General features: G+C 48.5%; 1 protein-coding gene and 1 pseudogene across 1 annotated transcript; both read right to left on the bottom strand.

Annotated features, from left to right (window-relative positions):
- Window positions 1-138: 138 nt before the first annotated feature.
- On the bottom strand, window positions 139-5,092 carry LOC114640976 (amiloride-sensitive amine oxidase [copper-containing]-like). The gene is made up of 5 exons (XM_028790080.1): window positions 3,000-5,092; window positions 1,619-1,904; window positions 1,174-1,306; window positions 778-916; window positions 139-286 (listed from the first exon to the last, which is right to left on the bottom strand). The coding sequence occupies exons 1-5, from the start codon at window positions 4,891-4,893 to the stop codon at window positions 255-257; spliced, it is 2,484 nt and encodes an 827-aa protein (XP_028645913.1). The 5' UTR covers window positions 4,894-5,092; the 3' UTR covers window positions 139-254.
- A 4,520-nt stretch (window positions 5,093-9,612) lies between these two features.
- The window catches only part of LOC114640987, a 3,577-nt pseudogene continuing 1,222 nt past the window's right edge, over window positions 9,613-11,967 (bottom strand).

Raw genomic sequence — 11,967 nt, 5'->3', positions numbered from 1 at the left:
ACACACACACACACACACACACACACACACACACACACACACACACACACAGCAATACATATCAGTCCTTTTCCTTTGCTACCTGGTATGCCCTCTAGGGTTCTTCTCTAGATCACAGAGGTAAGACTCAGGAACTTCTTTCATCATCTGGCACCACAGCAGTGCAGTGCCCTCGTTTATTGAGCTATTCTTCACTACAGATGGAAAGTCAGCTGTCCCCAGGCTTCTGTTGCTATAGACGGCGATGCAGTGAATCAGCACACACACTGGGCGTGAATCGGAGAGGCTAGAAGAATGGCCAAAGGGTGAGATGCTGGCAACCTTGTCAGATTTCCCACAGTGGCTTCCTTCTGCACACCCATCATTTAGGTGGGACAGTACCCCTAAAGCTTCCCTGAGGGGGATCTAAGAGGGACCAGAAAGTCTCAGACATTGAAAACTCACCTGATAGAGGACTCCAGTGTCTCGCTGTGCTTCCTTTGCCCTGCCTGAGGTAGTCTTTTGGGGTGCAGTAGAGAAATGTGAATGGAGCCCATGGCTATCCATCTGAGCATGTGGCTTGTACCCCCCCACACCTCTAAGAGGCAGCGTACACTGATAGAAACCTAAAGGTTTGTGTCTGCCTTTGTGGGGTACAAGTGGGTGTCCCTGGAACTCTTAGGCAGGAGCTGGACCAGACTCTTCACACAAGATTGTGTGTCTCCTGTAGCTGAACTGTGGAGGCATTGAGTAGATCTTTCAAGGACCTGGCGCCTGCTGTCGCTGTGACTTTTGTACCTGTATATCTCTGGAAGCTGTTGTAGAGATCAAATGGCTGGAGCAAGAATCCTGCGGAGTTCCCTGGTGTAGCCATGCTGGGGCCATTCTCAGAATGGTGATTGTGTGAGAGGCCGACTGTCACCCAGGCCACCAAGTCCTATGGTGGAAATATAAGTTTCAGTGGGCAGGACAGTGCTGACTACTGGCTACCAGAGGACCCTGGGGATTGGGGTGCTTTTCTGTATACATCTATAAATAACCCAAGATACCTTTAGCTCCATTTAAAAGAGGTGGACCCATCTGTCCTGGCCTCTGAACTTGCCCTACACCACCAGTCACATTCCTGGGGCCAGCAAAATCCCGTCACTGACTAGTGACAAGACCAGAGGTGGGCAGAGGAGACTGGATCAGTACCTCATCTTCAATGTTTTCGTTGTTGTGAATGAAGTTCTCAAAGACCATAGGATAAGCCCAGTGGTGATTCTGGTTGTAAAGAGTACTGTGGAACCGCTCAGACTCCTGGTACTTAGTCACTGCCAGCTGGTACCTGCAAGCAGAAACGCATATGAGTAGCTTCAGAAATGGGGGCTGCCTTTGATCCCCTCTATAGAGAAACCATCATAGCCAAGGATAGAGAAATTGCTGCTGCCCCAGAATGGGTGATAGTCTCTCATGAACCCAAAAGACACCTCAGTCTGTCAGCCAGGATTCCCATGAGCTCCACACTCCCTCCATCAGTGCATTAGGAGGCAGACTCAGACGCCAGCAAAAACATGGCCTCTTGGACACAAAGCAGTTATACACAAGCTCACCGAGGGAGCTCCTGGCCTTCCTCAACAGTTGGCCTGAGTCTCCTCACCTGGGCCACGTGAAAGCTGGGGAATACTGCCAGCCTGGAGGCAACATTTGCTCAGCCACTGAGGGGATATGCAGGCGGTAGCTGCGGCTGTGACCCGACACACTTTTTCCAGTGTTGCTAAAAAGCAGGTACTTGGGCAGAGTCTGCCTGAAGTGGAAGGCAGCCTGGCGCTCCCAGGAGTACTGGGTCTTGTCAAGGATGGGCTTGACCTGCCGGCTTCTGTGACTCCAGGGGTTGATGGTGTTTTCCAGTCTCATTTTCAATGTCTGGAAGCTATTCTTGGTACCTGTATCATGAGGAGAGGAGGGCAAGAATCAAGGGCTGGGACAGAAACTTCCTCCCATTTTGTTAGATCTCCATGCTAGGCCATACCCACAGTCAGCCCGTAGGAAGAAGCTGGGGCCAGGCACTTGGCTAGCACTATGGGAAGAAGGAGGCCCACAGATGAGGTAGATGGTTGTGTCAGAAGGGTGACCATAGACTGTTTTCTAGAGATCCAGTCAGCCTCCTGGGCTTTTAACCTTAGAGACATGGTACAGTTCTCAGGCCTGAGTACTATTGGTACACTCTGGGACAGAGGGCCAATCAGTCCTGCAAGGGTGGCAGCTACCCATCTGGTCCTGATAGCCATACTGAGGACATTGCTCTGTTATAGGATTTGATGCTGAGCATCACAGCCGTGCTATGGCTCTGTGATGACATCATTATCCAAGAAACACTGGACGCCCGGATGACACTGTGGTCATCTTGGTGCTGGAGGTAGCATTTCTTTCTATTTATCATCATCATCATCATCATCATCATCATCATCATCATCATCACTATTTTATTTATTCACTTTACATCCTGCTCACACTCTCACCCTCTCCCACAACCCTTCCCCCATACCCCTTTCTCCTCTGAGTGAGTGGGGACACCCCTGGGTATCCCCCCAACTCTGGCACATAAAGTCTCTGTGAGGCTAGGCCCATCCTCTCCCACTGAGGCCAGGCAAGACAACCCAACTAGAAGAACATATCTCACATACAGGCAACATCTTTTGGGATAGCCCCTGCCCCGGTTGTTTGGGACTCATATGAACACCAAACTACACACATCTAGTACATATGTGTGGGGAGGGGGGAGGGAGCATTCCAGACCCTTCACGGCACTTCTCCCTCCCAACCTTGTATTCCTTTCCACTCACGCTCAACAGAGAGAACACACATTCTACATTTAAGACAACCCTAGAGTATTATTTGTTGTCCCCATTTTTTTAGGGGTTCATGATGTTTCTAGAAGGCTGAATGGACACAGCTGATTTTATGCTGGAGAGCCTTAGCCTGTCTCTTATTATGAAGTATTTGGACAGTTTAGTGCCTGGGATGATCTCAAGACCTACCTGCCACATCCAGGTCAAGGCGATAGTGCGCTAGGTGGGAGTGGACATTTCCACGTAGGTGGGTGTGCAGGCGCCTGCGGTAGAGCAGCCCTTCTGAGGTGAAGAAAGTGGCATGAACATACCCGGTGGCATACATCTTGCCCTCCATCATGCCACTGGAGTGGAAGATGAAGTCCCAGATGTAATCATGGTTGTGGATGGTCGATGCTGTCCTCAGAACCAGCACAGGGCCACTCAGCCTGGCGTAGGAACTGAAGCTATTTCTAAAGTTGGAGCTGAAGTCCTGTCTAAGGGGAGCTCCCATGGGCAGTTCAAAGATACAGAGGGCTCGCTGAGAGAGAACAGGACCGTCACTGTCGTAGTAGTGGATGGCGTCCAGGAAGGTAGCTTGGTGGGGACAGTCAATGCCAGGAGTTAGCTGGTGAGTAATGCCTGCCAGCCCCCAGCCCACATCCATGTACTTGGTCTCCCTGCCTGCAGCCTTGTGTCCTTTGTACAGTGCCATCACCTCTTGCACACCGACCTCATAGGCGATGCGTTCACCTCTGAAGTGCACATTAAAGAGCTGAAGCCCATAGGAAGAGTGCAGCTTGAAGAAGAAGCTCCAGTCCCCATAGAGCACAGTGTTGTGATTTAGTCTGTAGTGGGGAACAGTGGGCTGAACCCCTTGAAATCCACCCTTGCTTATGGGCATGGGAAATTCAGGATATGGCTGGACCACTCGAGGGCCACCCTTGCTGATGGGCCTGGGGAATTCATCACGGAGCTGGGCCATTCGGTGGCCACCCTTGCTGATGGGTGTGGGGAATTCAGCACGGGACTGGGCCATTTGAGGGCCACCCTTGCTGATGGGCATGGGGAATTCATCACGGAGCTGGGCCATTAGGTGGCCACCCTTGCTGATGGGTGTGGGGAATTCATTACGGAGCTGGGCCATTTGAGGGCCACCCTTGCTGATGGGCATGGGGAATTCAGCATGGGACTGGGCCATTTGAGGGCCACCCTTGCTGATGGGCGCGAGGAATTCAGCATGGGGCTTGTAGGTGGAGAACTGTGGAGACTCCTCTGTAGTCTTGGGCAGTGGATCCTCAAGGACCACTGTGTCCACTTCTCCCTCTGCATATTTCCAAGCTAGTTCCTCTGGACTGTTGTAGAACTGGCCGTTATACCAGAGCTGTTCCACCCTCCAGTTCTGGACATCTGTGCTCCCATGATCAAGAAGGATCTCCAGACCTGTGGGCTGCAGGTCGTGGCCATTCAGAAAGCGTTGCAAAAGAAACCAGCTATGGCGCTTTCCAAATGTCATAGCACGAGGGCCAACATTGGTAAAGGTCAGGCAGCCTCCATTGCAGTCCTGCAGTGTGAAGCCAGTGGTATCAAAGAAAAACTCTTGTAAGGGCTTGGTGGCTGTCTTCAGGGTGTAGAAGAGGAGGGCAGACTCTACTTTGGACATGGGTCTGGATGCCCATGACAGCTCCTGGCCTCCCTTGCGGTTCAGTTTTCGCATGTACATGGGCTGTTCAATGGGACCCACAGCATACTCGGTGACATTGGGGTACTCTTGGGCACCAAAGTAAATCAGGACACGGGCTTCCCGCAAAGGAGGCATGGCTCCTTTGTCTAAGAAAGCCAGCACCTCGTACTTCTTGGGCATCAGCATCTCAATGAGGAACACGGAGTTCTTGGCCAAAGTCAGTACTGTGGATGGCTGCAGCTCCAGCTCCTTCCTGCTCATCAGGAAGTCGTGCACACGCTCCAGCTCCGTGGCACTCAAATCCCACAACACCCGGCGCTTGGTATTCAGTGACCACCTGGAGTGCTTTGCCACAGACATCTGTACCACCAAGACGGTAGTCATCCAGCCCAGAGCCAAGATTCTTCCTACCAGGTTCATGGCTCTGAAACACAGCAGAGGAGGGGAGAGCTCTCAGGTATTTCCGTCTCTAAGCAAGCACCTCAGAGCCCCTGGTTCTTATGCGAACTCCTTCCTTTATCCAGATGAAGTCAGAGCTGTCCTCAGTGGTGTCTAGGCCTCTCTGTGCATAGAGCTGTTTCCTTTCTTATTGTCAAATCTCTTATACCCTCTCTTATCTAGATATTGCCCATGTGTTTTTCTTTTTCTCAGTGTTATCTCTGTGAGGGAGTCTTTATCAGTCAGGAACACCGTGAGCCACAGCAGCAGAGCCTTGGTCCTCACTGGCTATGAAGCACTTCTGCTCTGGAAAGACAGGGGCCCGTGCTGACAGCAAAATTCCCTTTTGAAAGCAACGAATTTAGTGTGAATGTTCAAAATGCAGGCTCTGAGCTCAAGCTGCCTGGGATAAAGTCCTGGGAAGTCGCAGGCTAGAAACTACTGTGTGAGCTTGGTCAGCTTGTGAAATTCTCTGGGCACCCATTGTCTTCACCTATAAAGTGGAAATGGTAGCAGAAGCATGTACATCCCTAAGGCTCTGGAGGGAAAGAAGTCCACAGTGAGTGTACATGTGTGTGACAACCCTGGCCTTCTGGAATGCACAGCATGGCGTCTTCTCTCTTTAAAGTGAACCCTGATGGTCACTCTGATGCTGTTGTTCCTTGTACTTGTGGTTGAGGTGGGCTGGCCAGTCATGCTATATGCAGAGCACACGGAGCCTTTGTCTCTTGTGTACATGTTTTTACTGTTACCACCCCTGGCTCATCCAGATCCTAGCATGATCTGGATACTGCTGAGTGTCAGCAAAATGTCTTTCCTGCGTACCTACCTACACAGCAGCGGCCTCACACCTGTTCTTGATCCCCACTCTGTGATCCCACTCAATGGTCCCTCCGGGTCTCTAGCTGTACTCCTTCCTGTAGGTTTTGTGAGGTTCAAAGACCTGAATTATGGCTTGGACCTCAGGGTAGGTGGAATGATTCTGAGAGATCCTTGCTGTCACAGGTTAACTGCCTTGAGTTTTGCTAACTGGCAAGAATCTGGAGAAAACTCCACAGATTACCGCCTTGAGTTTTGCTAATTGGCAGGAATCTGGAGAAAACTCTTCTGTTGAAGCATAGAAGGGGGTCATAGGTCCACATTGCTATGTATTCTACACCAGTAATGGGGTGCAGGGCCAAGGACCAGGGCAAAATTCACCTAAAAATGGATTGCAGGATGGGAATTAGGCAAAGAGATGCATAGGTGCTCATGAAGGATGTGAGGGAGGAATTGGATCACAGGCCCTGGGCATCATGGATGCTGCATGTTTTCTGTTTGGAAATGTCTTGTGTTGTATGAGCCTCTAACAAGGGTCAGGAACAGCCTGAAAGTGCTGGTTTTCCTGGGCTTCTTCTTTCCAGAGAAACATTTCCACTTGATTTCTTCATATCAACTTTGTATCCTCTGTCTTTTTTCAAAGTTGGTTAACACTCTACCTCACCAAGGGACTTCCTGTCTTGGTCTTGGACCTGACTCTGTCCATGTCCCACTCACTGTCCCTTAGCACGTTGTTATTTAGTCTCCAGACAGCAAATTCTCCTGACTGTGACATTGAGAGATGTGTGCCGTACTTGCCCCATCCTCTGTGAGCTGTTGGGCTCACCCAGTGTGAACCAGCCCAGTGGCCCAGTGTGTGAGACTTAATGGAAATGGTCCACCGTGAGGACTTCCCTTTGTTGCTATGGTGCCTTGTGGATGAGACAAGAGGCTTCCGGATGAAACTCAGAACCAGGAAGGAGGTCATGAGCTTCACTATGGTTCTACTATCTATTTTTGGATAGGATTCTTTACTTAAAACTGTATTTCACTCTCCCCTCCTGTCTCACATAACCTCGGCTGGTTTTTCTATATTGTTCAGGATGAAACCCATGCCTAGTACTGTTAACCAGGTCAAATCCCCGTGGCTGTCTGAGTTATAGCCCCAGAAAAGAAATCTAGTACTACTGTTGACATAAATAGACATAGTTCCCCAGGTTTGTATTTTTATACCATAGACTAGTGTATCTCTCTTCTTTTTGCAGTAGATGGTGTTTAATACAGACTCACGCCTATCAACATGTAGAAATTAAGAGACCATGGGGCATCTACATTATACCTCTTTCTTACAAGGCTTGGGACCATTTTAGAAGAGGGAGAAGAAAGATTATAAGAGTTAAGGGGGAAGATATCTTCAGAGACATAGTATTTGCTGGACATAATGGGGCCATTGCACACATGAACACACACTAGCTGTTACTGATGGACAAGACTTTCATAAAATCAAACCAGCCCCAATCCTAGCATGGATGGGGAGGGCTTACAACATGCCACCACTCTCTGAGGAACTGTTGGCACTTGATTTCTGCTAGGGGAGAGTCAGTTTTCTTCAGGAATGTGGGCCCTGAGAGCTACCCATGCTCCAGTAGACAATCTCCCACTCCTGCACGTACAAGCAGAACGAAGTGGACTGGTTGGGTGTTAAGAAAGGAGCACATGAAGAGGGAAAATAGTGGCATGGGGGAGTAGGTTTGGTTTAACACATTATACTCATATAAACATATGTTTATTTTGAGTAAATATATCTTATCAATATATGTTATAAATATATAATATTTAATGAATAATAAAATATTTAAATTTTTGTCCCTCTTTAATGTCTGCTCATCCTTTTCCACTTTTTAGCTTGATCCTTTTACCTCCATAATAAGTGTATAAATTTGGTGACCAATGAGTTTTATTGCAGTTGTTCACAACAGCACAAGAGCGAGTATGCATACGTGATTATGGCCGACTTGCTGGAGGATATGCACTGAAGAAAATTTCTCCTCTCTTATCCTTAGGGAGGTTGGATCCCATTGAGCCCCTCTAAATCTTGTGGAGCCCTAGACTTCATCCTTTGGCCTGAGACAGGGCTCACTATATACCCCTGGCTCATTTGATCAAGCTAGCTGTGAACTCACAGAAATATGTCTGCCTTCGTCCCACAAGTGTTGGGATTAAAAAATGTGCATCAGCACAGCCAGCTCAGATTTCTTGTTTCTAAAAATTTGTTTAGTCTTTCACCATGTCACACCTCTACAACACCTAATTTCACCAATCCTTCACTGTCCTCTCCTATGGCGCCACCTCCAGCTAAATGGCTTTCTCTTTCCAATCAGTCCTCTCTTGCTTTCATGCTTTTATTCTCGCAGCTCACTGAGTTAATGGGGTTGCTTGCAACCAGCACATTTGATGGTTGTTTACCTGACATGGGCAACTGATGCTGATGGGTCCATAGACTTCATTTTTAGAAGAGTTCTAGCATTATAGCAGTTTGAAGAGGAGGGATAGGGATACTCTATCTTTGACTCTTGCCCTGAGTCTCCCCACTATCAGCATCCAACAGTATGGTCCATGAATGACAACTGTTGATCCTTAGAGACACTCCATTGACACACCAAACTCATAATGTATGCCAAGGTTCATCTTGAGATGCAGCCAAAGAATCCTGACAAATGTGTAATAACAGGCCCCGGCCATCACAGTACTGAGGAGTGATCGTGCCAATGACCTTAAGTACTCTTAACTGCCCCTGCTCCCCCTCCCTGCACTATACCTCTGCCAACCACTGATATGTTGCAGTCATCCTGGACAGTACGAATCCTACAGAAGGAACTGTGTTTCCCTGTGTCTCCGTGTCCTTCACAGCTGATCTCCCTCTAGAATCTCTTATCTCCAAATGTCATTCTGCTTTGCCCAGGAGGAAGAAGACGAGGAAGAGTGTTTAGAGCACTCTTCTCTGACGTAAGTGGGCAACAGGGGGAGGACTACAGTGGCAAGGGAGTCACAGAATAAGGGAGAACTTAGCAGCCAGAGACCCTCTCTGCTGCAGATCAGAGATCCCTGAAACTCTCCTCCTGGCAATGCTGCCCGATGTCCCATCAGAATGTCCTGGAGTGACCTTTTTGTTTCTCTGTTCTCCTGGCTTTCTCACAGTTTCCCCAGTGTCCTATTCCATGGGCCTCTGGGCTGTGCTCTGGCTGCCTCTGCTCCCACTCAGCAAGAATCACCAAATCCCTACTGCATGCACAGTACCACCAGTCAGCTAGGAAAAGTCAGGATAAAGGGAGCGGTGGCTTTCTGTCAAGCTATACATTATGTTGCTGGAGTGGCAACATGCACACACACCACACACACACACACACACATGCACAAGCAGTTGTGCATATATAGCATCCTAAGGGACACCATCGCTGAGGTGGGAAAATACACCCACAGCCTCCATGAGAAAGACCCAGACACTCCAGACAGTGAAAAATCCAGTACCTCATTTGGCTTCCTTTGTCCTGGACATGGAGATCTTTCAGGGTACACTAGAAAAACGTGAATCCATCCCACAGCCACCCATCTGAGTATGTGGTCCATGCTTTCCGCAGCTCTAAAAAGCAGAGCACATGGTGGAAGCTGAATGGTTTACTGTCTACCCTAGTGCAGCTCTGTGGCTGTTGGACAGGGTTGGGGCTAGACCCAGGTTTGTAGGTTCCACTGAGGTTGAAAGAAGGGAGCATGAGGTAGACCTTGTGCTCAAGGATCTGGTATCTGAAATGTCTGTGGCATATATGTTTCTGATATGTCTAATAAATCTGGGTGTTTTGGGGCGTTATAGAAGTTGAAAGACTGGAGCAAGGAGCTTATGGAGTTTCAAGATGAGGCCATGTTGGGGACGACCTCAGAAGGAAGCTTGCGCAAGAAGCCTGTCATCCAGGTCACCAAATCCTATGGGAGAAATAAAAAGCTTTGGTGGGAAAAGAAGTGCTGACTATGGTCCTACTGAGGACACTAATGTCTGAGACATTGTTAGATGTGTCTACTAATTTCTTTAGACATCATTAGCCCCATTGAATAAAAGATTGGCTTATCTTTCATGACCTCTGAACTCATCCTCCACTCACAAGCCATATTCCTGGGACCAGGGACAGGTCAAGTTAGAGGGTAGTGACAATCCAGAAGAGGGAAGGGAAGAACTGGTCTAGTACCTGGTCTTCAATATTCTCATTGTCCTGAAGGAAATCCTCAAAGAGCACAGGGCAATCCTAGGGGTGGTTCTGGTTGTAGATGTTGGTGTGTGTGCACTTACCTGGAGTTGTGTATTTTGATCATGCCATTAGTGGACAAGATAAAGGCCCAGACAATAAAAATTGTAATGTAAAGTGTTTTCTCTAAGCTTGTGTTTTCCCTCCTGGCCCCAAGCTCCTGGAGCAATGATTCTGATATTTAAATAGATTTACAGATGCCTTGGCCAAGCGTCATACGTTCTCTAAGTAGCTCTTAACAACTCATTTATCCTAGTCTATGTAAGCCACGCGGCTGGTTGCCTTTGCTCAGGTTCCATGCGCCTCTCCTCCTTAGGCAAATACTCTTGTGCTTGATTCTCTCCCAGAATCTCCCCTGTACCCTCGGATGTCCCACCGACTATTTCCTGCCTCAGCTCATTGGCCATAAGCTTTTTTTTTTTTTATTGACAGGTGATGCTTATAAGAGATTCTCTCTGCAAAATTGTAGATTGCTGAAGTTGTTTGTAGTATGAGCATGTGTCCATTCAGCCCCTCATATGAGTAGAATTTGCCTGTAAACCTGGCGTTAAGGCTGGGCTTAACAGGTATTTATGGCCTTCTCAAAGATGAAGAGGGACCATGGATGAGAGGCAAAGCTATCAGTGTCATAGTAGTGGATGAACTAACTCTAGAAAGGAGGCTGTCTGTGGACAGTTGATGGCAGAGGAGCTACTTCATCGTTGACAGTGCCCAAGCCCCAGCCCATATCTGTGGACTTGGTTAGTTATCCTGCAGGCGTGTCTTCACTACACAAAGCCATAGCCTCTCGAACATTGACCATTGAGAAGGAACAGCTTCAGCCTTTGGCAGATTTCAGTGTTGTTTCCTAGACTGTATTAGAGACCATTGGTTTATTCTACATGAGGACAGACTTGCTAAGGTACCTTGAGAAATCTCCACTAAACCGGTTAAAGATACATGGCTTCTCTGTGCTCTTAGACAGTGGGTCTTTGACAGTAAGTCTGCTATGTCCACTCTCCATCTGCATATTTCTGAGCGAGTTCCTCTGGGGTATTCTAGAGCTTGCCATTATTCCAGACCTACTCCACTCTCCAGTCCTGGACATCTGTGCTCCCATGATCCACAATGGTCTCCAGACCTGTGGGCTGCAACAGCTGATCTTTTACAATGCAGTATAAGAGAAATTAAGTGGCCTGATGTCTAGACTCCACACTCTGGGGGGGCTACCTGGGTGAAGGTCAGACAGTGGCCATTGCAGTCCTCTAATGAGAAGCTGGTGCTATCAAGAAAAAAAACTCCTGTAAGGGTGTGGTTGCTGCTTTCATTCTGTGGTAGAGAAGGTTTTGCTCTGCTTTGGACACTAGTCTGGATGCCCAGGATTGATGTTTCTCTAGCCTGGGGGACAGTTCCCTCATGTAGATGGGATTTGATAAGGCTTCCCTCTCCCCCTCAATGACAGTAGGGTGCTCCCGGGCACAGTGACTCTGACAACATGGGTTTCTTTCAGAGCACATCTTGTTCCTTATCCAGACATTCTAGGACAGCCTTCTTGGGCAGCAGAGTCTCAATGAGGAACACAGAATTCTTGTCTAAAGCCTGTGTGCCTGATGGCTGCAGCTCCAGCTCCTTCCTGCTCATCAGGAAGCTGTGCACAGCCTCGATCTCCTGATCGCTCAGGTCTGCAAACACCTGGGCCTTGCCATTCAGCATCCAGTTGGGGTACTCTGCCATGGTCATCTGTAGAACCATCACGATGGCCGTGCAGCCCAGTGCCAAGCTTCTTTGTGCCAACCCTATGGCTCTGGAACTCAGCAGAAGAGAGGAGAGAACTTAGGTATATCTGTCTCCAAGCCAGCACAGTGGGTATGTGTATATGTGTGTGAGAGACAGATAGAGAGACACACAGAGAGACATAGTGTGTGTATGTGTGTGTCAGAGAGAGAGAGAGAGAGAGAGAGAGAGAGAGAGAGAGAGAGAGAGA

The sequence above is a fragment of the Grammomys surdaster genome, unplaced genomic scaffold (assembly GCF_004785775.1).
Source record: "Grammomys surdaster isolate TR1022 unplaced genomic scaffold, NIH_TR_1.0 125861, whole genome shotgun sequence".
Taxonomy (NCBI): domain Eukaryota; kingdom Metazoa; phylum Chordata; class Mammalia; order Rodentia; family Muridae; genus Grammomys; species Grammomys surdaster.
Note: the sequence above shows the minus strand (reverse complement) of the source record. Positions and strands in the feature narration are given on the sequence as shown.

What these genes read in the sequence shown, in the direction of transcription:
- LOC114640976 (XM_028790080.1), bottom strand. Translation starts at nt 4,893, where the DNA reads ATGAACCTGGTAGGAAGAATCTTGGCTCTGGGCTGGATGACTACCGTC. An exon ending in CCAGCTTTCACGTGGCCCAG is followed by an intron (nt 1,307 to 1,618) that starts GTGAGGAGACTC and finishes TTCTGCTTGCAG; the next exon opens with GTACCAGCTGGCAGTGACTA. An exon ending in ACGAAAACATTGAAGATGAG is followed by an intron (nt 917 to 1,173) that starts GTACTGATCCAG and finishes TTTCCACCATAG; the next exon opens with GACTTGGTGGCCTGGGTGAC.